Here is a 26,387-nt window from a genome sequence, read left to right on the forward strand (position 1 = left end):
ATGATACTTTAAAAATGATATACAGCACACCATTGTCCATTTTATCTGTAACACACTTAGACATTTTTTCAGACAGTCTAGTTTTAAAATGATCTGACTGATTAATATGAACATTTAAAGTCCTTATTTGCAGTGAAATCTAAAGCCAACACAGCAAAATCATGTTCTGATTACTTAGAGCTTGCTTTCAATTTCCATATTTTGATATAGATGTTAAAGTCTCTATGTTTATATAAAGTGGAATTACATTTTGTAACATCAGCCCATAAATTAACCACATAATGTATTATTAATGGTAATCAAGCACTGATGATGTTCATTTTCAGGTGGAATAAACTGGCCTGTTAACACTTAGTGATCACAGGATTCATGTCAGGAGTGCAGAAGTTGTCTGTAGTCATTCATCAGCAGTGACACTAACACATCTTAAGAAGCACTGACCTCCACTTACAAGAGATAATTAACTTCCAGCAGCAGGCATGTGGTGGATCTGCATCTGCACAGCAGCCACGAAGCTGCACTGCACACACTGAGCTGACAGGAGAGAAAACCTGAAGTGAAGACATGATAATGATCTACTACAAACGAGTGCTGCAGGCTGCTATTATCACCCTGAGGACAAACAAAGGAGATGTTTACATCTTGGCTGTTGGCTGAGAATGCACTAAAGACAAAAATCAGGCTGAGATGTGCACATGAACCCGGTGAATCACATGTGTCTTCATGAGTGTCTGCATGCACCGAGCCTGCTTGCCTATGCAGAGCAGCACAGATGGGCGTGTGGGGGGATGGGTGCTGTCAGCTCACAGATCAAGCTGTGGGTCGGTGGTCCCATTGCTATTCACCACACAAGCACGTAGGGCATGTCAGACACGTTCCACGGAGACATACCAGGGGTGGATATTGTGTTCTTATGCTTGTGTCTGAGAACATGGACAGAGGAACCGGCTCTTCAATGAGAACAGAAGGGAGATAAACTCTGCTACTGTGCAGATATTCTGCTGAGGGAGCAGCTTCGGATTGTGTGACATAATTATGCTTTTATTTCTTTATGTCTTATCAGCCGCTTTTATAGGTCACTGATAAGTCGATGCTGATGCTGCACATTTGGAAGTTATTCCAGGCAGCTGGTCTTAGCAGCGTTTAATGTATTGTTAATTTTTGGCCGCTTTAGTTACAGCATTACAGAATAAAATGTGAATATTTAAGGGATTGATTTTTATGGTTTCATTATTACGCTAATCAATATCTGGAATAATGTAGAGTAGATTGAAACATGACACACTGGTATCAATGGGGCAATTCAAAAAATGTGGTTAGAGGTTTAATTGACTGTTTTACATAATATGATTTTGATTTTTTAAAATCTTTTTTATACCTTGGCAAAGACATTTAAGAATGCATTAATTTATTAAAATCAGTTATCTAGTTATATTGTCAAGTTGTGGTCTATGGCATATGGTTTTTTTTTCAGAATATTCTTTTAGAATGCATTTTGTCATGTTGTTGTCTATATGACTGTATATTTTTCCTTTATTTCTATATCATTACTATTTTATTTTCATTTTATTCTATTTTCTTTTTCACTACTCTCTTGTAAATGAGATCTTGATCTTAATGTGACTTCCTGATTAAATTTAATGTATATAATTTATTTTTAAATGTGCATTGATTCATCCTCATTCATGCATCCTGGTAATATCATCATATTTTCTGTATGGACATCAATTTAAGACAGACTTCCTGGAGGGTCTTCATGGGTTTGTAATGATAAAGTAGGTTGAATGAGTTAAATTAATACATCCACTGAGGTTTATCAAGAGTAACATTTTTAAAAAATATCCTCACATAATGTTAACTGATATAATAACATACTATATGACATAATTTACTCATTAAGGCCTATGAGGCTCACACATGCTCCTTTATTTAGTCTACAAAAGATCAGATTTCGCTGAGAATAAGTTCCCCATATTGTAAAAATTGACAAAATGCCCGAAACAGTCCCGTTATGTCATTCCTTTGTTGGAAAAAGTTTGTGTCTATTGTTGGTGTGCCCACACAACCAGATGGAAATGAATAATTTGGAAACTGACGTCAGAGGTGGGATTGCCTAGAATGGAGCACCTCGTGCACGCTCGGCTCGGCCCTCGGGTATTTCCGGACGTTGGGTTAAATCCCCGCCCCGTTCCATTCCTGCGTTGTTTGGGGACAGTAGGAAGATGGCGGCGGCCCCGCTGTACTGTGTCTGCCGGCAGCCCTACGATGTGAGCCGGTTTATGATCGAGTGCGACATCTGTAAAGACTGGTTTCACGGCAGGTACGTCGGTTATAATGTCTTTCGTAGACGTGGCTCGTTGGAAGCGACAAACACTGGTTGTTTCTCAAAGAAAAGCGACGGTTCTGTGAGCGGTGTAGACTGGTGGCTAACTTAGCCTGCTAACGCTAGCGGTGGGCGACGGGGGTTTTAAACCGTCTATTGACACGACTTTACGAAAGAAAGTGGGGCTTCGTTCTCTGAAAAATCTCTTAAATTGTTCTGGTAGTGACACCAGAACATACGACATGTATCTGCTCTTTGTAATCAGGCCGATAAGGAACGTTATTGACTCAAATATAGCCCAAAGCAAGTAGTTTTTATCCACTAATACGCGGATCTATTAGGATCGCCGAGCTGTGTCAGTCAACCTGAGTGATCAAAAGCTTTGCCGGGGTCATCGTGACATACAAGCGCTGCACGTCTGCCAGTGTCTTGTTATCGCTTCAGAGATAAGTTAAATGTTTGATTTACTGAGATTAAAATGCAGTTAGACCAGTTGTTGAGGACTGAATCCTCGGAATCTGGCTCACCAAGTTAGGTTATTCAAGGTAATGGCAACCGCAGCCAAACCCATGTACTTTAAACTTATCCTCATAAGATGTATTTTATAATCAACTTCTGTTTGTTTGGACACCATCACTAGGTTTTTGTTACATCAGATTAATTAATATTCAATTTTTCTACAACATACACATTTCAAGTTGTGTATGTAACTTGTGTTTTTTGTGTTTTGGTGTGTATCTTGTGTTTTATATTATAAGAAAGCCAATGGTAGAGAACAAGGAGCTTGTTATGGTCGGGCTTTTGATTGACAGCTTGAGAAATTTAAATCCCCCTTTCAAGCAGAGGAGGCACATGGCAGGGGACCCCTAGTGGTGAGCAGGGGGACTTTTTAAAGGGGACCAGACTGGAATATATCCCTGAATTGCTTATGGTTATGTTTTGTCCTATTTTTGTATTTTTAAGTGTCTTATCCTCATTTCATGTTACAAGCAGGCCAGTGGTTTTACAGATGTGTTGTATGATTCATGCTATGTGTGGGTGGGTGATGTCAAAATCAAAATGGGAAATGTGTTGTTGTGTAATCAAACCCTTTTGTGTCTGGGCATGTATGGACTAAATTGTCAGATTTCAGTCATGCGTGCTCTAGTCCGCACATGATAGTAAGACAAACACCCTATGCTTTGCGGTTAAGGTCATTCTTTACTGTTTTGGTGTGACAGAGTTAATTGTACAGATTGTGTCAGGTAGTGTAAAGCCTGCCAAGGTGACGAGACAGGGTTGTTGTTTGGCTCACTGTGTGCTCTGATCCTTAGAGAAGCAGGATTACAAGATTTCCTCATGGGTATCAAGAACTTGTGTTACAACTTTTGTTGACTTATTAGAGCTGCGGCGATTTATCGAGTAGTTGTCAACTACTTTGACAGATAAGAATTGATTAATCGGCTCTCACTCTTCTTAAATGTTAATATTTTCTATTTTTTTAACGTAATCAACAATGATAATAGTCTTTATTTGCAGCCCTACAAATTATAATTTGTGTGTCATACACATGTAGTCAGCAAGACCTGACCTGACTGTATAACTGTCACTTTTTATCTACGTTGCTCTAAGTCCATAGGCCGACTTGGACAAGAGTTACACATGCCCCGTTCTTTGAATCAGCCTGTGTGGGCGCATCTCCATGGCAACTGTTTATGAATACAATAATCTGTATTTGCTCGTGTTGAAATGACGGAAGCCATTGCGTAACCACATTCAGCATTCTGCCAAAAAACTTGGCGGCCAGCGATTGTGGCGAATCGGAGCCAAAAAAGACTGGCTGTGTGTCATGCGCCAGCAAGAAAAGGAACAAATGTTGGAGCTTCCCCCATTGATGACTAATAAGCAGATACTCACACACACACAAAGCGGAGCTCCAAAAACGGCCACATTTCCTGCCTCTTTCCCACGAGGCTGGCCAGAAGGAAAGGGATATTCTCTGGCTGTGGATGGTGGCACGCCGATGGAGTGGAAAGGAGAGGAGCTCAACCTCCTGGTGCCCGTTTGTCAGTGTGCTAGCTGAGTTGTTGTTTGTGTGGGGGACTTTGTCTCGCTGCTTCAGTTTCTGGAAAGTGTCCTGTTTTCCATCACCTGTATCCCTCAGTGCACAATACAGCCCGGGACTCTAATGGGATGAAGACTTGGGTCTGGTAAACAAGACCCTGTGTGGTTTATCTGTTCGGGAGGGGTGATCAGTGAAGTAATTTTTGTTGTTGTTGGAGTTGCACCAAGTTTTTCCTCCCCTGATACTGATTCAGCTCAGAGTATCTGCCAATATCTGATTTCCCCACATTCAAAATCTGTATACTTCACTGCAGTGGTACAGTGGTAAATGCGGCCTATTATTAGATCAGTCAATCAGAGGTTGATCAGGACTGGACTGTAGAAGGCCGATAAAATAAGGAGAGCAGATAGCTAAATGCACAGTATGTAATTTTCTGGCAGTAGAGGTCTTTCAGTCAAAACAAACAAAATACATGCGTAGGGTGGGATCCTGGGAGTTGTTGGCATCATTATTTAATGTCCACCATTGCCAATGAAACTCTGTCTGCGTGACTCAGAAAGAAATGTTCACGAATGCGGTAACACTTAAAAGTTTTATTCGTGTAATTTTTAGTCTTGTTCACCGACTTTTATAGTTATAGTGACAGTCCACCAAATGGAAGACACCGTTACTTTGAACAAAATTATGGAAACCTTTAGCATAATGTAAGTAAACAACTCAACTGAATGTTTAACAATAGTTAAGTCGTTTTTAGACATTTGAGCGCACAAATGTTATGTATAATATCTGACTATGATCAATTTATAACATTGTTCATGTTGTTTGTGGATATCTGGATCCCTAGTTGCAGTGCTTCTTAAACCTTTTGGCTTATGTGTGAAGGCACGTCATTCATTGATCTGATCAACTTAAGACTTATTTCCCTGCTTAAATAGTTTAATCTGAAAAACCCTGAGGGGCTAAAACTATCCACCATTTCCTGAGAAAATTACATTTTCTCGTGACCCAGATTCCTCCTGAATGCCACTGCTCTGACAGAATCATCTAGGCAGGCACTGAAACCCACTACGAGGTCCTGTGGTTTGGATTACAAATGTTAGTTTGAACTCTGTTATTTACCATTTAGAGACTTGCCTAATTACAAGACCTGCTTCTGGACATGGATTGTTTCCAGGGCTTCCTAGATGCCAATTTACGTCAACACTCTGGATGTTGGCATGCTGGAAATCCTCACTGGGTCAAGTGAGATCACAGGGTTTACCCCGGCGTAGGTGTCAGGCACTCCGGTCAGGCCATTGTCTGATTTAGGTATGGTTGTGGGGGGGTGATGATAGACCGGTGGGGCGCAATGGGGACAGAAGGAAAGATTGATGGACGCTCCGGCTAGCCAAGTTCAATGCACGATCCGTCATTGTCGCACAGAATGTGAGCACACTAAAGAGAGATGGATAGCCTCTCAGAGTGCCTTTTTAATGTTTACGCTAAGTGGGTGGATGGACGAGTGGAAAGATTCTTCTCTTTTTTTTTTACCAGTGTTGTCCAAGAAAGAGACATTTCAAATCGTCTGTTTGGATGTGTGTTAAGTTAATTAGCCAGAGTAAAGAGCGACATCGTAGCTCTTGTTAAAAGCAATGTTTACATTCATTAACAAGGCTGTCTCATGGGGGCAGGTAAACTGCATTACTCTTAGTTTAATCAATGTTGATTAGGGGTCAGCGGCCTCATGTATTGATTACCAGTCAGATTGAATTATGATATTAAAGATATATCACTTCTGGCTTAAGAAATATCACTCTGCAATAGAGCTGCAACGGTTAGTCGATAATAAGAAAATTAATCGCCAACTATTTTGATTATCTATTTTTTGTTTTAGTCATTTTTCAAGTAAAATGTTCAAACGTTTGCTGGTTCTCACTTCCTAATTGTGAGGATTTTCTGCTTTTATCTGATATTTATGAGAGCAAATAAAGAGTTTTTGGGTCTTGGACTGTTGGTTGGAAAAAAGAAGCAGTTTGAAGACGTGACAGTGTTTGGTTTGTTCGTTCTGGGCTATTGTAGAAACATGGTGGACCCGGTTGATTCTTACTTTCAGATGATTATAAACTAATGAAAAAATAGTAATGAATATTGGATTCCTTTTCTTACCCTAAATCCTAAACACTAGACCTTATGGATTGGGAGTGGATTTGGATCTCTTTATCATATTGAATCCAAATTCAATGGAAAACTGTCAAGACTGGCTAAAATATAAATGGACAGCTTAGTTATTAATTGTGTTTGGCATTCAGGAAGTAATGAATATGCTCAACGACAAGCGTAGACAGAGGATTGCGTCCACAAACCAGTCAGTCTTTAGGTGAGTTCAGACTGAGTTTGTCCTCTGATGTGTTTCAGCAGCAGACAGTCACAAGACTGATGACTTTGTAGGTTTTACAGGGGCGCTGGGGGCCCTTAAGACAACCATGCTGAAGACATGTGTGAAAACAGAGCCCCAGTGCTCGGAGCCTCAAGGCAACTCAACCTGCACCAAAAACAATTAAGTTGGTAAAACTCCCCGGGGCTCCCATGACGCCCCATAAACAACAAAGTGATCCTCTTTTGTTGTTTACCAGCTGACTACAGAGAAGCCCGCTGTAACCACTGCAGGGATGCTGGGTCGCTTTTTACACTTATTCTTGCTAAAATGATTTAACCAGGGAGGCCAAAAATGACAGATCCCTATCCATCTGTCAGGGCTCAGTGGCTCTTACCGCTGTCCAAGTCCTGTGCTGTTTATGTAAGCTTTGGCTGAGTGCATTAGGGAGACGGGCCGGAGGAGTCAGGTGCTCCTCTGGGGTAGATAAAGATAGCCAGGTGTGTTTAACTGCCCTCATCTCCTCACTATCTCTATCTCTTACCACCCATCCATTAGGGATCTGCCAGATCCCTAATGTGGGCGTGTCGCTGCCCCATGCAGAGCAGTTATTTAGAGCTTAAAATAATGGTGATGCCCGCCTCCAGCTTTTGTGTTTCTGCACCGATCATGGAGGACAATGAACCCCTCACAGTGCATGGACTAATGAATAAGCCCTCTCAGTCACACAGGAAGGAGGCCCTTGATGAGAGGAAGTGGAGGGAGAGGGGCTGTTGATGGCAGGGGTTTAGCCAAGTACACACACATCTCCTCATTCAGGAAGGGATGTTTTGCTTGGTAATCTGCTGCAGTGCCGTCACACAATAACCCTCCAGTGTGAATAAGGCGAGGTTTTGTTTTAATCTCTGTGACACATTGACTGTACTCTCTTTCACCTTCTCTAACAATACGCTCTGTTGTTGTCCCACAACATTTGATAACACTATCTCATTTAGTGTGACGATGACGCAAGTTCTCTCCTCTCCAATCTGATCCTCGCTCTGATTGCTTTCGAAGCAACTGAGGTTCACATTGGTTCAAGAGCTGTTTGCACACTCACCAGCTCTGCGATGATGCAACACATCATAAAGCCCTAGCAAGGCAGGCAGAAAATACTTGGCCCTCTTTCCCTTTCAGCTGAGCTTCCTTCCCCCTCTTTTTTTTTTACACTGTCTCAAGTCCACACAGTTTCACAAGCTCGGGTGCCTTGTTAAGCAATAATCATTACAGGTGACGAATAAACTGAGTCAGGCCAGCGTATGTGGCACAGTGCCCTGATTTCCCGCTGTGGCATTACATAAAGGAAAGTGAGCTGAGGACAACGAAGTCACCTCGCTGCTCTCACACCAGGACGAAGCCGATGGCAGAGGCTGTGTGTGACTCATGCTTTCCCCCAGCGAACAGGCACATGTTTGAACCGAGATTCCTGATACATGAGCTAGTTTTAATACTACAGCCAAGCACTGCACTGTGTTATTGTTGGTCATCCGCTCGCTCACGTGCAGGGGCAGGAGTGTTTCTTAAGCCTCTTTCTGCCATTTCCTCTTGATTTTTTTCCCAGGTTTGCTTTTTTTTTTCTATTGAAGTTGAAGGCAACTTGTGAAAAAGATAACTCTGATATAAACTGGCCTTTTTAATGGCAAAGAAAACATTTGAAATAGAGATATTCCACCAGTAACAGCAAAGCTGATGATGCATTTGTTTAGAAAGCTGCTTTTACCGTCAATTGTTCAGGCGCTTGGGGACTAGGGTTTGCCAGGCTTTTGTGGAATCGCAATGTTCTCTTAGGGCCGCTGTCGGTTCATGATGCGGTGGCATGGATCGTCAGGTTTTGCATGGACTTGTGGGGTCCATGCCGGCTTTATCGAAACAGGAGGTGGACCTACCGGGTGCTGAGATATTCTGTAATCCACATGCATATTTCAGGGATTTGGCTTTTTCAGAGTGCAGGGTGGAGGTGTTTGACTGGTGGTCTTAGACTTTTTGACCCTACAGTATGTATTTTATGAATTATAACATTTTATTTATGTAATTTACTAATGGCAGCTTTCTATCTCTGTATTTTGTTGATGGCATTGTATTTATATGTTTTACTAATGACAATGTTCTATCTCTGTTTTTATTGTAGGCATCCTCTTGACAGTTGTACTGTACATGCTTGTCTGCTTTGCAAATGCGGTTTTTCAACAAATGGGTGTTTGCAGTGCAGCCAATAATAGCACAAGATTGCATACGTGGTGAAAGGGGGTGCATGAGCTACTGTTTATATCCTGTTAGTGCACCGGGGTGATTGGGGCCAGCATTCACACAAGCTCACCACTTCCTGATGAGTTAATGGCCCTCAGCTTTATTTCCTTTACAGTTTCCTGCAATTTCTTGTAGATCAAAGCTGATAGCAGGCTGTGAGTAGCTCCATCCCTCCTGCAGACGTCCGCCTTTTTAAAAACAGAGAATACACCAGCAACAAATATGTCATTTATATGTCACTCACTGTCAAACTGAAGCCAGTGACCAGTGTCAGTTCTCTTGTATGAGGCTCTCTCTTGCTCTTAAAGCAAGTTAAGCATTTAACTTGCTTTAAATCAGATTTTCCAGACATGTTGTTGTCCAAGTTATCCACATTTTTTTTATTTTTTAGCGTTTAAGCAAAATAATTAAATGTCCACGGGTTGCCAGAGGAGTATTAGAAACAGACATCTAAAAAATACAGCCAGATGATGTTTAATGGTTTTTCAGGTCAAGTGGGGACACGCCATATGATCTCATAAAATGCACTCACTGTCTTCAGAGCTCAAAAATCACTTTAAAATGAAAAGCATAATGGCGGCCTACAAGTACAGAGGGTCCTTTGTGTGCGACCTCTTCACCACTTAGTGAGCATCACTTAACCATAAAAATGACTTGTGCACATACTTGAGTCGCACAAATATGCACCTTGCAGGTTTTCCTACCTCTAAATAGCCATTGGTGTCCATTCAGGCTGAATGGCAACTGGGTTGCTGCTCAACCCATGCTGCTCTGGAATGAAGCTCTGGTATGCAACAGAGGAATGCATGTGTGTTGGTGCCTGTGGTTCGGCTGTTGCAGGACAGTCGGGGGTAGAGTTAGCACCATTGCAAATCCATGGGAGAAAACTGCAAGACTGCAGTAAATGTCATTGTCTGTGCAAGCGGTTGATGCACAGCCAAGTTTTTGACTTTATGCCGTTGTCACATAATGAAAGCAGAATGGGAAGAACAGGAAACCTCCCATTATTTCAACATCGGAGTGAAAACAAATTGGGTGTAGTTCTTTTAAAATAAGCTGACTCGATTGTATAAGTGTTAATTACAGCTGCACACTTATTTGTAAAATTATCTGAATTGCAATATGGCAAAGTACAATACCAAAATTGTTGAAGTTGCAGTGTTTTGAGGCGGGTAAATTGTGCGACACAACTTTTTTGTCAATTCAAAAAATTCAAAATCTAAACTTCAGTATTATAATGAAGTAGTGTAGTGCTGCAGAGATGTCCTGACACACCAGTCTTGTTGTTGTTTTTGTTTGTTACAGACCCCAACAAATGTCACATCATCAGGATTTTAATAGTTTTATTTGGTGAAAATGAAAATTGTGAAGCAAAAATTATCATGACCTCTTTGAGAATCATATCGCAATCAAAGTATCTGTCAAAAATAATCACAATGTGATTTGTTTTGTTTTACACTATCGCAAGCACTGGTGTTATTAATAGATTCTTATATGCATCTGCTATATGTGCTGTTTTTTTCAGCAACACTTCTTGAAGCCCTATATCTTTGAATCTGGATCACAACTTGTACAGCATTTGTTTGGAAAAACGGATCAGAGCAAAGGTCATTTTCTAGACACAAACTGTACTTTGCAGTTCCTCAGTGTTTGTTTATCCAGAACTTGTAACCCCTGACATCTCCTCTGGTAACACAAACGGTGTTTGACGTTAGCTTGGGTGTGATTTAACTGTTTCAACTTGTCCAAGTCAGACAAAGAACTCAATGGTGCCCACAAATTTAGTCAACACTGCTGGAGTTGATACATGCACTTGCACATCTGCTTCACTGAAACAATTTAAACCTCTGTTCACTCAAAATGTCTTGCTAATGAGAGCCTAGAAATCATTTTGACGATTTAACTTGCAATTAAACCCCAGCACATCAAGTGTTATTCGTTTCTGTATTTCTTCGTCTTTTATGATGGTAAACTGGCCGGTATTTTACTGAGACACTGCCATAAAGATGTTTCACATGAGGTTGGTGTGTGTGACAGAAGAGCCTGAATCAGGTTTAAATGTGTTTGAAAGTGTGTGAACTTGTTCTAACTCTGTCTCCTGTCCATCTCCAGCTGTGTGCAGGTAGAAGAGCATCAGGCTGTGGATATCGATGTTTACCACTGTCCCAACTGTGATGTCCTACAAGGACCCTCCCTGAGTGAGTACAGCTGTTTGTCATTAGTGGCTTTTTCTTTTTCTGTCTCTGTCTCCCTCTCTTCTCAGTCATAACATGTATATGTCTCATTCATCAAACTCTCAGTCCTCTCAGTCTCTGCCTCACATTTACATGTCTTACCCTTGTTCCATTCAGTTTTTCCCCTCCCACCCCTGTCTCTGTATGTTGGACTGGTCCCAGGGGGAAAGGGTCATTCTCTGCAAGTCTGATTTTTTCTTCTTTAAATGGGGGGATGGGTCAACTTCGAGGAGCCCAGAGGGCAGACATTAACCGGCTAATTGAATGGTGTTGTAAGCCCTCCGCTTTGATTGGACAAGCCCCCCCTCCATCTCCATCTCTGAGCACAGGGGTTGAGTGGAGAATTCATGTCCTTACAAAAAGTGGTGGCAACATGCATAATTCACCACTTTTGGGAGCTTTGAGAGGGACATGATAAAATTGGAATGAAACAGCCCCGTGAATCTCCGCTGTCTCTGTTTGTTGCAGTGAAAAAGCGCAACAACTGGCACAGGCATGACTACACGGAGCCGGACGATGGATCGAAGCCAGTGCAGGCTGGCACCTCAGTATTTATCAAGGAGCTCCAGAGCAGGACCTTCGCCAGGTAGAAATCAATTTGGACACATGGACATGTGCACACATGAATTGCCTCATCTGTCAACCAGTTAATTTGAACATTGACATATAACTCATCATTGTGAAGCCCTCAAATCACTCACAATGTTGCCTTTTTGTAAAGATAATGCCAATAAAATGTTAATAGATCAAGTTTACTGAACTTTGTATGATCTTGTTTCAGTGGTGAGGAGATTATGAGGCGGATGAAGGGCGAGCTGGTGACACCCAGGTACCTGGAGAGACACGGCTTCCACTACCCCATAGGGGTCACAGAGATGGAGGCCCTGGGACTCAAGCTACCTCCTCCTACTTTCTCCGTCAAAGATGTCGAGCAGTATGTGGGTAAGTTAAACGCAAAGAAAACAATAACAACCAAAGTTTTTACAGATGTATGTTTAGTCACGTTCGGCCACTTCCTTCCTCACTCTCTGACTCTCCCCCGGAAGTTATTGTGACAGGTGACAAAATTAAATGCACCGCTAACTTGAGTAAACTTGTTGATTTCCTGAGTTTGAACCCTGTTAGAAACATTTGGGATAATGTAATAAGTACACAACTCAAGAAAATGTGTATATATATGAAATCGACATTTAAACACAGAAATGTTACATACTGTGTCTGTGGTGTCGTCAGCTGTATCAAATTAACAATAACTCGTTGATGTTTATCCTTTGGGAAGGATGTAGATTGGGATACACAGTAGCCTGAAGTCTGCTTAAAAGCTTATGAGCCACCCAACAGCAGCCAGCTAAGTGGCCATTGCTGAGCAGGCGCCATCTGTGTGTCAATATGAACAGGTTTCCAGGTTCATGGGGTTTTAACCCACTTATCGGGCATCAGGCGATGGCTGAATGACTCCTAAATGAGTGACGTCTAAGCTTTCACTACCCTCTCTGTGACCACTACGCTTTCTTAGTGAAACAGCCTGCCACTTCCCAGCTCCTATTACAAGACCATTACCAAGCCCACTGGTGTTTTTATCATTAAGTTCAGATTACAGACTCCCCCTCTCACTTTATCTCTCTCTCCCATGCCCTATTGAGCATTAAGCCAAGGCACAGGTGTTGTGACCGAGGGACTGAGTGTTGGGTTACGTTTCTTACAGTTAGAAGACAATGAGAGAACGGGAGTGGACGCTGATGTCTTGTGTGACTCACTAATGTGTAAGCAGTTGTGTAGCCAACTTCGTGTGTGGCCCATGATTGAGCCCAACCTCGTCTTATGATGGAGGTTCCCTAAATGTAGCTTGTACTAAAGGTTTGATAGAGATAGACACATTGAAGAGAAAATGTGTTACTTGCAGCCTTACTACATAGAGTGCTGGTCCTATATGTGGACACATTCTTTAAATCATCACAGAAAAGATGTTGAAAAACATGCTGGTTAAGACATCAGGGACCTTTTGACTCTTTCTCTGTCCCAATATTTTCTGTCTGTATCTCTATTGTTGCGAAGAAAAATGCCAAAAACGTAAGAAACTGATGTCTGATTTAGTTGTGGCAACGTCCGATGATTTAATAATCCAACAATCGTGCGCATATATGTTTATATATCTGTGACCTTTATACAATAGCACTTCGACGCAGACCTCAAGAGGAGAAGTCAGAATTGTACTTTATTGCCTGCATTCCCACAGCAAGCTTTGTCTTTAAATTTACATTTGAGATCTTTAAAGAAATCAACTTTCTGCCCAGAATGATGAAATGTATTCTCAGGCCAAAGCCAACATTTAAATCTAACATTTCCTCAGGCCTGTGCAGCTGACTTGACATTCTTCCAGTGAAGAAGATCAGAGCGTCTCTGGATTTAAACGCTCATTTAACCCCGGGCAGGTGCTTTATCTTTCCAGACAGACAGTACACATCTGTGAGATCACAAAACTACCTTTTGAAGAAGCTAACGAGTAATAACATTTTGACTTTTTCCATGAGGTTATTCCCTAACTAATCGGTTAATGTCGCCGCTCTGTAGTGCAGTAAGAAGAGTTTCTGGTTGACAAGGACATATTTGCTGCTATTACCCTAATTAATGGGCTCTTTAACATTACTGGCTGTTGTGATATATTATAGTTGTAACAATAGGACATGAAGTAGCTGAAGTGCCTCTCGAGCGGCTTCAGTACTGTAGCTTTTGGACAAGATAAAAGGCTTCTTGCTGTTGGGTGTGTGAAGCTGGTGTTTGAGCTCGGCGTTGTGTGGTTTCCATGCAGCTTTGTCTCTCACTGTGTGACTGACTGCCTTTACTCCAGCTGTTCTCTGTCATCAGACGCTGGCCAGCTGGGCCTTCAGAGGTGTATGTGAGTGCATGCATGCGTGTGTGTGTGTGTGTGTGTGTGTGTGTGTGTGTGTGTGTGTGTTTGAGGGGGAGGGAGGGAGAACACGCAAAGGGGCAATAAAAAAGGTGAGTGGGAGGGGTGTGGGGAAAATACAACAACCAGCTGTCTTGCTGCACACACTGCAGCTCGGTCTTACTTCCGGCCCCAGTTGTCACCCGAGTGTGATTTGTAGCGTCCCAACTGTTAGCTGTGTATTCTCTGCTTTGACTTGTTTTTTCTTTTCTTTTTTTAAGCATCTGTTTTCTGTCTCGCACGCGCAAAAATGCGCCACACGAAGCCTGTACATGTACACTCTTTCTCACATCTATAAACGTATTCGCCGCTGTGTTTGAGGTCTCCCACGCACACATAGGCGTTAAAAAGCAGCAGCCCTCTCACCTCCACCCACGCCCCCTCCTCAGGGACTGCTGGTCTGGACAGATTGACAGATTGTCTCGCTTGTACAACCCTTCCCCACGCTGCCATATTGGTGCCAGTTTCCCTCAGGGCTTGATCTCTAAAAGCACATGGAGATGCCAGCAGGCCACTGACCTCAGTGAACCCAACGCCTACTCAGCAGCCAATTAAAAAGTTGAAGATATTTCTCATTCAACACTACAGAACTTCTCCATCTGACGTAATATGGACTAAGTGGTGCTTATCTTCCATGTAGGTGGCGACAAAGTCATCGATGTGATAGATGTGGCACGGCAGGCGGACAGCAAGATGAAGCTCAGCGAGTTCATCAAGTATTTCACCACGCCGCATCGACCGAAGGTCCTCAACCTCATCAGCCTGGAGTTCTCTGACACTAAGTAAGCTATGCTCCTGTCTGATCGCTCTGTTGGCTCAAGGAAGAGCTTCAGGAAGCACAGAGTCCTAATTAACGCAAGCAGTACAAGTCAGTCAAGGCATGTCACACACTGGCTGTGTGACAAAAATGTCTAATATTTTTTTAGAGTTTATGTTTTGCAATTTTATTTGAGCTTCCAGTCTTATCAAGTGAATCTTAAGTAGTTTTACTTTGTCAACTTTTTTTACGATCAACTTTTTTTTTATTGTTTTGCTTCAAACACATACAAACAAAACACAATAACAACAAAAAACAAAACAAGGAATGACCTTTAACACTATTATTAGTTTCCTCTGTGAATTATAAGATGTGGTGACAGTTACATTTTTGTTTTCTGAATTGCAATAGCTTGTTACTTTTCTGCTGGCACACATACCGATACAAATATATCTGCAATAAGCTAACATTAGCCTGGGCCACTTATCAACTTCATGGTCTTTGAATTCAGTTACTTAGCTGAAACCAGTTACATGTATGCCAGGTAGAGATGGGTTTCGTTAAGATTTAATCGACACTGATTCAATTTATCGGTTCGGTTCTTTATTGGTGCTCTGATATATTGTTTCTAGGTGAGCAACAGTAATCTTTACGACAGAGTCTAACCGCACTTTTGTTTCGCCCATTAAGGATGTCAGAGTTGGTGGAGGTGCCTGACGTGGCTCAGAAGATGTCCTGGGTAGAGAACTACTGGCCAGATGACTCCTTCTTCCCCAAGCCCTTTGTCCAGAAGTACTGCCTTATGGGAGTCAAGGACAGCTACACAGATTTCCACATAGACTTCGGGGGCACTTCGGTCTGGTACCATGTTCTCTGGGTGAGTGTGTGCATGAAATCAGGCAAGAATCGACAATGACATATTCCAGGCTAAATTAGCTGCTTGTTTGTTGTTTAATCTGGGACCACGCTGCCCTTTCATTTGTCAAGCTGGGTGATTTTCAGTGTGTTTGTATATACGGAGGTATTTAGGGCAGGCAGTCACGGCTGATTGGCTACCACTTGCTGAAAGGTCACCCTGCTTCTCACATCACATCTATTCATCAGGCAGCTCCGGGGGCAGCACTGCTGTGCCCGTTGTGATGATCTCACCCTGCCTTTTCCACGAACTAAAGCTGACCTTAATTTCAAGGTGTTCATGGGTGTTTGTAGCAGCAGCATCACCACAGCTGCCTTGATCTGACACACAACATCTCAGTTTGCCAATCATTAACTCAAACCTCTCTTCTTCTGCTCTTCAGGGTGAGAAGGTCTTCTACTTGATCAAACCCACTCCCGCCAACCTTGCACTATACGAGGCATGGAGCTCCTCGCCCAATCAGAGTGAAGTGTTCTTTGGGGACAAAGTGGAGAAGTGTTACAAGTGTGTTGTGCCCCAAGGAACCACCCTGCTCATCCCCACAGGTTTGTGGCTTTGTTTATGCTTGTGTCAAGTTTCTGTTGATCATAAAGGCCAAAGTTCCTCTACTGCTGACTTTGATGTTACTTTCACCAATTGGTCCCGACCAAGGAAAAGGTTCTGGTCTGTGTTCACACTGACTTTTTACAAATGCGCCAAGAACTGAAAAACAGGAAGACATTAGCCACGCTTCCACCACAGGAACTTACCCCAGGGAATAGGAACCTTAGTAGGAACTTGGATTTCCAACTGCAGGGGTCAGGGTCTAAATTAAGCCCTGGCGACATTATTTTACCTCCTAAAAATGTCCTGCTCTAGAGGTAGTACTTTCCAAAAGTACAGGAACTTTGGGGGTGCGGTTTGCAGCCCTGAACATTTCTGATTTGGTGTGGAAGCTTTTAATTATAGCCACCATTTTTAAAAGTTTAAAGCCAATACACCTGTTTTCTTTTTGTTTGTTATGCTTTAACACATCGACATGGAGTTGAAGAAGAAAGCATAAGACGAATGGCAAATGTCATGTGCAAAAATGAAAAACATAATCATACATCAGTGGACTAACCTGCCTAACCTTTGCAGGATTTTAAACTGCAGTGTAGGTACAGACTTACAGCTAAAGAAACTTTTTGAAAAGCAGTTCCTTGGAATAAAAAAATCCAGGGTGGAAACGCAGCTATTCAGACTGATGTGTTCTTACCGATCAACACAGAGTAGTCTCCATCCTTCAAGTAGGACTCAAACCAGTTTAGGACTGTGCCAGACAGTTCCACCTTGTTTCTGGTCTTTCAAGAAATACGTTGTGGTTGAGTGTGTTGAAAGCATCACTGAGGTCTAATGAAAAAACATACCAGGGCTCGATTGTTCTGAACCAAGCAGGTTAGACATGAAAGCACCCCTGGAGTCTTTATGGTTTCCGAGCACAATACATTTTGCACATGCAGTACAGCTATCTGTTTCACTAACGTTGTATCAGTGGCTACGTTTACATTTACATTCTTGATTTTATACGGCGTCATGTAAACAGCATATTCGGTTTAGATATTCTGAATTGGGACGTAGCATTTTCTGATTGAGGTCAGCTCTGTGTGTGGAGGCTGGGGTAGAGATGTCTTTTTCCTTTATTCATCCAAAGTAGAGATGCCAGATTAGAGACAAGCCCACATTTCTGTTTGGAAGGAGAGACGCACCTACTTTTAAACATCACGACTTAGATATCAACATGTTTTTGGATATGCATAAATATCATGAACAGGAGTATCAGTGGGATATTCCTTTTTTCAGTAGCTATGAAAGCAGCTTAGAGGGGCAAAAAACAGAATACTTCACATGTGTAAACGTAGTCGGTGTAGCTGTCGTCTGACTAACTCTCGAGTGCCAACCCAGCTGACCTGTTGTCGGGATCTGTTTGTCTTTTCACATGCGTTCAAAAGTGAAAATAATCATGCTTCCCAGGGCTGCTGCCAGGAAAATACAGGCCTCTTGAAGGTCCTCTGTCATTGCCAGGGGAAAATAACAGAGAGGGAATTTCTTCCTGAGCAACAACCCAAACAGTTCTCAATGATCATGATTACACTGGAAAAATGAAGAGAAACAGTGCTATTATATAATATGATGAAAGTAGCAGTGATGCTGCAGATCACAGCTTTCCCTGCACATGACTTTGTAAGCTGACATTACTTTAACTAGCAGGGTAAGAAGATGTTTGTGTTACGTGTCGCTAACAGAATATGACATGCTTTCTCTCACGAAAGTGACGCTAACGTCTCCCGTCATACAATTACCCATCCATCAGTCTCTCAAAAGAGTTTTTAAGCCGATCGAGTTCCTTCGCTGTCCCCGTGCACCCGGACACACAAAGCTCAGTTCAGTCCGTCAACTGCTGGACAATCAGTCTATAGCAATGCTTTCTCAGCGGGCTGAAGCAGCGTTGTAAAGAAGAGCTTTCTGGCAGAGAGGGTGTGGAGAGGTGGGAATTAAGTGGGGGTCAGAGAGCACAGTAGGTCAGTCAACCAGTGCTTTATCAGGCCTGTCTATCAGACTTAAAGAAACCCCCTTAGACTCTGCTTTCTCTCACTTTATGTTGTAGAAGGAGGAATGTTTATCAGAGGGAGAACCCGTCATTTAACAGACAACCTTATCTTTTTAAAGGCGGACTGTGGGAGGGAAAGAAGTTTGTTTTTGTCCAGACACAGGAGTTTTTTGTGCACGATCAGACATAAGTGCCGAAAAATATCTGTTCGTACGAAGTCCTAAAAAGTTTGGAAAATGCTTAATTTTAACCATTATGTTTTCAATGTCACAAGAATTCAATTATCATGATCAAAACATACCTTGAAAGTTCTTGAATTTTGCTCTTACAACCTTGAAGTAGCCTTTATTGAGTTATCTATTTAGCTGTCATCTCGTTAAGTGTGTTTTTGTTGTCAGTTGTCAGTCTGTGGGTGCCTTGTGTAAACCTCTGTGCTCTGGCGCCCCCTGCAGGCTGGATCCATGCTGTTCTCACCTCTCAGGATTGCATGGCGTTTGGAGGGAACTTCCTTCACAACCTCAATATCGGCATGCAGCTCAGGTAAACAGCACATAAAATACAAGGATGGCTCCATTTATGTTAATTTGCTTTATCACTGAACCATTTTGTGCTCCATCTGTTGGTCTGCAGGTGTTATGAAATGGAGCGTCGTCTGAAAACCCCAGACCTCTTTAAGTTTCCGTACTTTGAGGCCATCTGTTGGTATGTGGCCAAGAACCTCTTGGAAATGCTAAAAGGTGAGAGACAAATGGTAATATGTACAAACACAGAAGAAGTAAGATGTTTTACACATCAGATCTGTCAGGACTATAATAATAAGAATAGTTAAAAGGCTGTAAATGTAAAGCAGGTGGTTGCTTTTGTAGGAGCATCTGTTCTAACGTGTGCAGTATTAAAGTGTGCAGACACTATTAGTTATGATATTGGTCCAGGCTCAAAAACTGCTGTGCTGTGGATACATTTTATCTCCACTGGCAAAAGTATTGAAGCGCTCTGATACCACGTGAATAAAAACGTTGCAATTTTGGCAACCTAAAAAGAAACGCTGACATAGGTGTTTTTGCTTTCACTGTACAACCTAAGCTAAAAAGGCTACACTAAAGCATAACAGATGATAAAAGTAAGGAAATTATATTAAAAGTAAAAACACAAAGCATATTGATCCAAAACAAAATGCATCTTAACTCTATAACTTATTTGAACAATGTTCATATTTAAGTAGCAGAAGCTACTCAGCTGTCTGCTGCAGAAAGAATGAGCGTTCTGGATATAAAGGTTTTTGTGTCAGATCGATCTAAACAGGATTATGTAAAAAGTGATCGCCTGCGGGAGATCAGTTTTCATAGAGTTGATACTTTTGTGTATATGAAAAATTTTAAATCTCAGAACTTGTGTGGTTTCTGCTGGATGAGAGACGATGGCGGTCAGGTTAAATCTTCCCACCAAGGTCTAAATATTATGTCTCTTGGGACGTTTGAGTACAAAGTTATCCTCCTTTTAATATTTTCCAGTTTTCTCTCTGCTGTTTTTACAAGTTTAACTCTTGTATTATTTATTTTTTCTTTCCCTTCTCAGAGCTACGAGAGGACAACTGTCCGCCACCGACCTACCTAGTGGAGGGAGTGAAGGCTTTAATCAGTGCACTGAGGACCTGGTTGAAACGCGAGGTGAGAGTTCTCACAGTCATCTCAACCGTCCAGATGGTTATTGTTACACGGTCTGGGACGTCAGCGCTGTTTGTTCTTATCTGCTGGATGTGTGTCAGTGATCAGCAACAGACTTCTTTCTGTTCTCAATGTGCTCTGCTGTTGCTTTGCAGGTGACTGAGCCCACCAGTGAGGTACCGGATCATATCAGGCCTAACCATCTCATTAAAGAGCTGACTAAGGAAATCCGCTACCTCGAGGTAAGAGGGAAAGAAGAGGGAAGGATATAGGATATATGCAGCTATTTTCAGGAGCTAAGGCCCTGAGTAGATACATTAGTGCTGGATTGAATTATAATAAATTGTCCTGAAAACAAGTAACAGCCACAGCTTTTTGTAGCGTCTAACAGTCAGTCCTCAGACACTTCTCTTTCTTTTATACATGACTGTTACCAGATTCATTTTGCCTTGTTGATGTAATTTCGAGGAGCACTCTGGTTTTTCTGTTTTATATGATGGCCTTTGTTACTCTACGTAACTCACAACTTGGCCTGACCTCACATCCCACCCACAGGAGACACAGAAAGCCAAACTGACATCTGATTATCAGGCTACTTGAACAGAAAACTTTCAAACATCTTCCAGGCAATTCGTGAACTTCACTGACTTCTGTAGTAACTTGACTCCATGATGTGTTTGTTGCTTAGGAGGAACCGGTCAGCGGTAGCAAGCCAGTGAAATCTCAGGGAAGTGGGTGTGGAGTAGCATCTGGATCAAACGGCTGCCCGGCCACTCGCTCCACACTGGAGAAGCTGTGCCAGGCCCGGCAGGCGAGAAGGGCGGCCAGGCGGCTGAGGGAGCAGCAGCGACAGGCCCCCAAGGTGCCCTCGAACCTGGACATCTTGGAGCGGCACACCAGGGAGGTGCTGAGGAGGCTGGAGGTGGGACCGCTGGAGGAGGTGAGGAGGAAGATCACAAAATCTGCTTTTATTATTTTTATTATTATTTGCTTTTTTTTTTATGTTTATTAACTGATGGTCTGTTCCATTTAGGATGCGGCGTTCTGTGCCAAGGTTCACGGGAAGCTCAACAAAGTGTCGACTGCATCGGCTGCTGCTGCAGAGTCTTTAGACGACAACCACCTCCGACTAATGCTGGTCAACGGCAGAATCATCAGGTGAGAGCTCGCTTCACTTCAGTCTTCTTATTAGTGAAGACTCAGTGGTCATTTGTTATAAGTTACTGCTGTTGAAACACCAGCTTTTCTTGTTTTTTACGCTTAAAAAAATAATAATAATGGGGGAAATTAAATGTGTTTGCAGCTGAATTAGTGAAGCTTTATTAGCGGTTATTCTTCGATAGCGCCGTGGGGAGAACAAGTATTTACAGCCGCTCCTTTGGCCACTACTCAAGACAAGTGCATCATCGGTTAAAGACGCACCTTTCAAGCAGGTAGCTTAAATGCTAATCCCTGCCGCGCTGGGCTGATGTGCTGAGTCAAACTGAGACAAGTCGAGCCAGCACATGTGAATAAGTCAGTCAACCTGAATTTGGAAAGACTTGTTTTATTTATGTGCACAACACCACATTGAAATGTTCAGAAATGTTGGAATAATATGCTCATTTAGAAAATAATTACAGCTCTGTGCAGATATAAAATCCTTCTAGTTTTGTAAAAATATCTCATCATAACAAAATCTTAATGAAAACAGAAACCAACAATGTCAATGTGTCGACAATCACAACAACATACATTGATAAAAAACATAATATCAGCCTGTACGCAGAGAATACAATTTTAGAGAGATTTTTTAGAGACTCACACTGTTGATGGTGTGAATTTTTATTCTGACATTCTGCAGTCAGGTTCTCTATATTTCATGGCGAGGTTACATCGTGTTACATCATTTAAATGTGTGTCTTTGTGTGTGCAGAGATATGAGGCGGCCAGCCAGCAGCCCGGTGAAGACGGAGGGTGAACGGTCACCTGTTGGCCAGGGCCCACCAAAGAGTTGTGTGGATGTGAAGTTGGAGAGGACACACGACGGTCACGAGCAGCACAGCATGGTTGACAAACCCACAGTCCTCAGTAAGTCACTACTTTCAGCTCTTATTATGATTAAACCTATGTTTCAGCAGAGTAATTGAAATCGTTATCAACATTTTAAGCTCAAAGTGTGTTCGTGTGTTTTCCAGGGGGTCTGGAGAGGATGAAGACTGAACTCAGGGAAGAAGTCTCAGGACACTCCAGTGTGTCAGACATGGAGTCAGACAGTGACTCTCCCACAGAGGTAAGAACCTCAGGATCATGTGTCACACTGATTGAAAGAAAGGAAAACCACAATCAATACTGAGCTGTTTAAAAACATCAACTGCCAACACCTTGATTTCTACACTGAAGTACGTGCGGCTCAAACACATGAACTCTCTGTTAATGCAGCATAAATCGTCATCGTCATCGTCATCATCATCGTCGTCGTCGTCGTCGTCAACATCGTCCTCATCCTCTTCTGACGAGGATTCGGAGAGCTCCCAGGAGGACGAGGAGGAGAAGCAGAAAGGCTCAGGGCACACCATAGAGCTGGACCAGTCTGGCCAGAAACTCAGGCACAAACACAAACCACTCAAACGGTAAGAAATGCCTGAAAATAGTCCCGTCAGTTGTTGTTTTTAAGTGACTGAGATGTAAACGAGTCCTGTGTTCTCCCTGCAGAGAACGTCCTACCTCACCCAGCACAGAAGAGGCCATTCAGGGGATGCTGTCTATGGCTGGTCTGCTGTGCTCCTCCAAGCCAGAGAAGGTAGCCTCGCCCCAGAAACCCTGGTGGTCCAGCCCCGGCCAGTGCTCGCCGCTGGAGCAGCGGGAGGCGGCGCAGCACCAGCACCGACTGCAGGGGGACAACAGCCCGATGGACAGCCAGGGCAACAGCAGCGAGGCCTGGGACAATCAGGGGCTGCCCAGCCCTCTCAACCGGAGCCACGGCAGCAGCCCCGAGACGGACTACCAGTACTGTGACCCCTCAATGTCTCCACCGCTGCACCCCTCCAAGAGGCACGCCCCCAACCCCCCACCTATCAGCAATCAGGCCACGAAAGGTTTGGAGATCAGATTATCTTTTACGTCTTTTTACTGTGAAGAGACAGCAGACGGATGTTTTCACGTTCACCTGCTGAAGAGGGAAAGTTTCTCAAATGTGATATGGAAAAATATTTACAGCCAGGGCATCTTATTGCTGACCGGTCGATAGCAGTCAATGAGGCGAATATTGGCCGATAATGACGTTTAGTTGATTAAGCGGTGCAGCATTATGCTTAATTCTCCTCTAATGAATTATTGCCATTAACATTCAGTCTTCTTTGTTTTTCTTTCTTCAGGCAAGCGGCCCAAAAAAGGAATGGCCACAGCCAAGCAGAGACTGGGGAAGATCCTGAAACTCAACAGACACAGTCGCGTCTTCGTCTAACACTCCAAATCTTCATCGGCAAAATGAAAACGTGGGGATGTATTCTTGAAGAAAAAGAAGAGGAAAAAAACATTTGTGTTTTTGTTTCCAGACACTTTTGTGCCGTAGAAATGGGAAAAAAAAGAGAGAACTCACTGCCTGGAGACGACCGCAACTGAACGAAAACCTTTACACGTTTAAAAAAAACAAAACACGCTCACTGTGCATGCTTAGGAGACAGGGTATTGGATTTGAAATAAGCAAGTGCACGACTTCACTACAAGCACACGCAGAACAAAAACAGAAAAAAAAAAAAAGGAGCGACGGGAAGAGGAGACGACGAGCATGTTATGAAATGCTGCTGCAGGGAAAAGGTGGACTGAAGCTCCTGCGGGCATTCAAACGGACAAAGACGTAGGAGGTCTAATAAACAGATAAACAACAGAAATGCTCGCTTTGCCGGGGAGCAGCACGATCTCCACTGCTTCTGATGCCAACATCATCTGCATCACATTTACTAAGATTTCCTCCCTTCCTGCCTCCCTCCCTTCAACCTTTACTCGCTTCATGGCCGACGATCTGAACGGGACGGAGGAGCGAAGAAGCTCCAGCAGGGTGCTTTTTTTTTTTTTTTTCCCTCTGGCCCTGAGAGGAGGAAACGAGGTGCTTACGGAGAACTGAAATTTCAAAATGGTGCTTATTTGTTTGTACTTTTCTCCACTCATGCTTGCCCCCCTTCCCTCCCTCGATTCCCCCCCCCCACACTTTTATCTCAATCACACCAGCAATAATGACTTGGAGGAGAGGACAGAGTGAGAGGCAGCACTTTGCCACGTTCTTCCCCGTTTGAAAAATCAAAAATCAGTGCGTTTAGACGAAAGTATCCTCTCAAATCTGCACTCGGGATCTGTGTTTCTGAGTCAAAGTGCTGCCTCTCTGAATTTGTTTAAAAATAGGAATTGCGAGTCGTTCGCTCAGGTCTGATGACGAACGACTCGCTCGATATCCTGCTTAATTTATTTCTCGTTTTATCTGTGATGTTGAATTTTTTTTTTTTTATGTGTTATTTTTATGGATTCTGAATGATGTATTTATTAATTGAAAGAGATAATGATTTTATTATATTTGGACCCTAAAACCTCGGCTATTCTGAGGGTTTTTTTCCTTTTTATAGGGTTTTTCCGCTTTTTTTTTTATCTTTAACACATACTTTTTGTAAATGTGGATGTTTTAGAGTTCATGTGATCACCATCTGTTGAGTAGCATTACCTACAAATCCTTTTCACGACTCTTTTTCTCCCCCAGTTGAATAGATCCTGTGTTGATTCTTGTCTGTTCTGGTTTCCTCTTCTCCCTGTAGCCGGAGGTGTTTGGGGCTATGTGCGAATAGAAACTAGGTTAGGTTGAGAAACTTCCATATCTACACCTGAGCTTTTTCAACTAGTGCCACTTCTCACTTAGCAAAAAAAAAAAAAAACAAGTATTCTGAGCCACTGTGGTCGATCCAAAGTAGTCGATGCATTCAGAAGAAGTGAACATTTGAGGAACTTCAATGGGATGAGTGAGGTTTTACCTTTTTTTAGTAAAAAAAAAAAAAAAAAAGAAAGAAAAAAAATTTCCAGTGCTGATGTGTGTTTTGCTCGGGGTGTGCAGTTCTTCACTCTCAGGGAATGATGCCATGGACATAAACCTTCGATTAACCACCAGCCACGTCATGGATGCAGACAGGATGCTCTCAGCACTCGCTCAAGACTTTAAAAAGATTCACCTCATGCTCTGCAGTCGCTGAGGTCTGTTTGTTTTTTCATTGTTTTTAAAAAAAAAATGATTTCCTGGTCGTGGTTTAAGTTGTGATGATAAGCTGTGCTTTAACCAGTCAGTCATTGTATCTTTTAGGCTCACTTTTACAACTTCTGTTAACATGGGTTTGGTATTGCCCCCCCCCTACACTGCTTCCATAAACGGTAACTCCACCAATTTTACACATTAAAGTGTGTTTATAGGTCTTGTGGAGTCCGACTGCACAAGTGGGGAAAAAAGTAGTATAAAGCCGTTTGTGGCTCCAGAGGAAGCTGCATTTAATCTGATAAATTGCCTCCAGTGATGTCGATCTGTAAGTGAAATCACTGGAGAGTAATTATCAGATTACATGCAGCTTCCTCTGGAGCCACAAAAGGCTTTATACTACTTTGTTCACATATGCAGCAGTACTCCTCAAGACCTGTAAACACACTTTAATGTGTAAAATTGGTGGAGTCGCCCTTTAACACACGTCCAGCTCAGTGTTAAAGTAGAAAAAACTCCCTTGTGACTCTATTAAGACATTTCACACATGTTGCCAAGTAGCTTTAAGACGACTCTTTGAACAGCATGAGACTTTGAAAGCTTTGCTCAGGTTGACCGCTCATTCAGACCTGATGACGTGTTCCACATAACCTACAACACGAGCGTTAATCACTTTGCCAGACTGACTTCCTCCCTTTTTTCTTACACTACACTTTAACCTTTTGAACTCTTTGCATGTCAAAAACACACGAGCTGGCCCGCAGGCAGGGTTTGTTATAAGCTGTTAGTATTCATCGTACAGGATCTGTCCCCTCTTTGCTTTTATACACAGCTCCCTTGGCATTTGTGTTATGTGCGTTGGTTCTTGCAATGTTTTTTTTTTTTTCTCTCCAGATTTAAATGGCTTATGATTTAAAATATACAAACACTGGCTAACTGTGACACTGTTGATGCGTTGCATTTTGTTTCTGCATTTCAAAAAATTGCGTGTAAATAAAACTAATGAAATAACATGCTTTTGTCTCATTGTCTAACAACTCACAAATAGCCGTAAAATGTTGGTTTAACATTAAAAAAGACAACAG

The 26,387-nt window shown here is 42.5% G+C and overlaps 1 protein-coding gene across 1 annotated transcript; it reads left to right on the forward strand.

Moving 5' to 3' along the window:
* Positions 1-2,183: 2,183 nt before the first annotated feature.
* On the forward strand, positions 2,184-26,315 carry kdm7aa (lysine (K)-specific demethylase 7Aa). Its single transcript, XM_084346491.1, has 18 exons — positions 2,184-2,320; positions 11,119-11,204; positions 11,709-11,826; positions 12,022-12,182; positions 14,828-14,969; positions 15,635-15,821; positions 16,243-16,405; positions 18,882-18,969; positions 19,060-19,166; positions 20,005-20,096; positions 20,249-20,335; positions 20,782-21,033; positions 21,127-21,251; positions 22,009-22,163; positions 22,271-22,365; positions 22,515-22,705; positions 22,788-23,170; positions 23,450-26,315. The coding sequence occupies exons 1-18, from the start codon at positions 2,223-2,225 to the stop codon at positions 23,536-23,538; spliced, it is 2,619 nt and encodes an 872-aa protein (XP_084202617.1). The 5' UTR covers positions 2,184-2,222; the 3' UTR covers positions 23,539-26,315.
* The last annotated feature ends 72 nt before the right edge of the window (positions 26,316-26,387 follow it).

The sequence above is a fragment of the Pagrus pagrus genome (assembly GCF_965226575.1).
Source record: "Pagrus pagrus genome assembly, chromosome: 23".
In the NCBI taxonomy this organism is placed as follows: Eukaryota; Metazoa; Chordata; class Actinopteri; order Spariformes; family Sparidae; genus Pagrus; species Pagrus pagrus.

What these genes read in the sequence shown, in the direction of transcription:
- kdm7aa (XM_084346491.1), top strand. Translation starts at nt 2,223, where the DNA reads ATGGCGGCGGCCCCGCTGTACTGTGTCTGCCGGCAGCCCTACGATGTG. An exon ending in AAAGACTGGTTTCACGGCAG is followed by an intron (nt 2,321 to 11,118) that starts GTACGTCGGTTA and finishes GTCCATCTCCAG; the next exon opens with CTGTGTGCAGGTAGAAGAGC. An exon ending in CACCCTGCTCATCCCCACAG is followed by an intron (nt 16,406 to 18,881) that starts GTTTGTGGCTTT and finishes CGCCCCCTGCAG; the next exon opens with GCTGGATCCATGCTGTTCTC.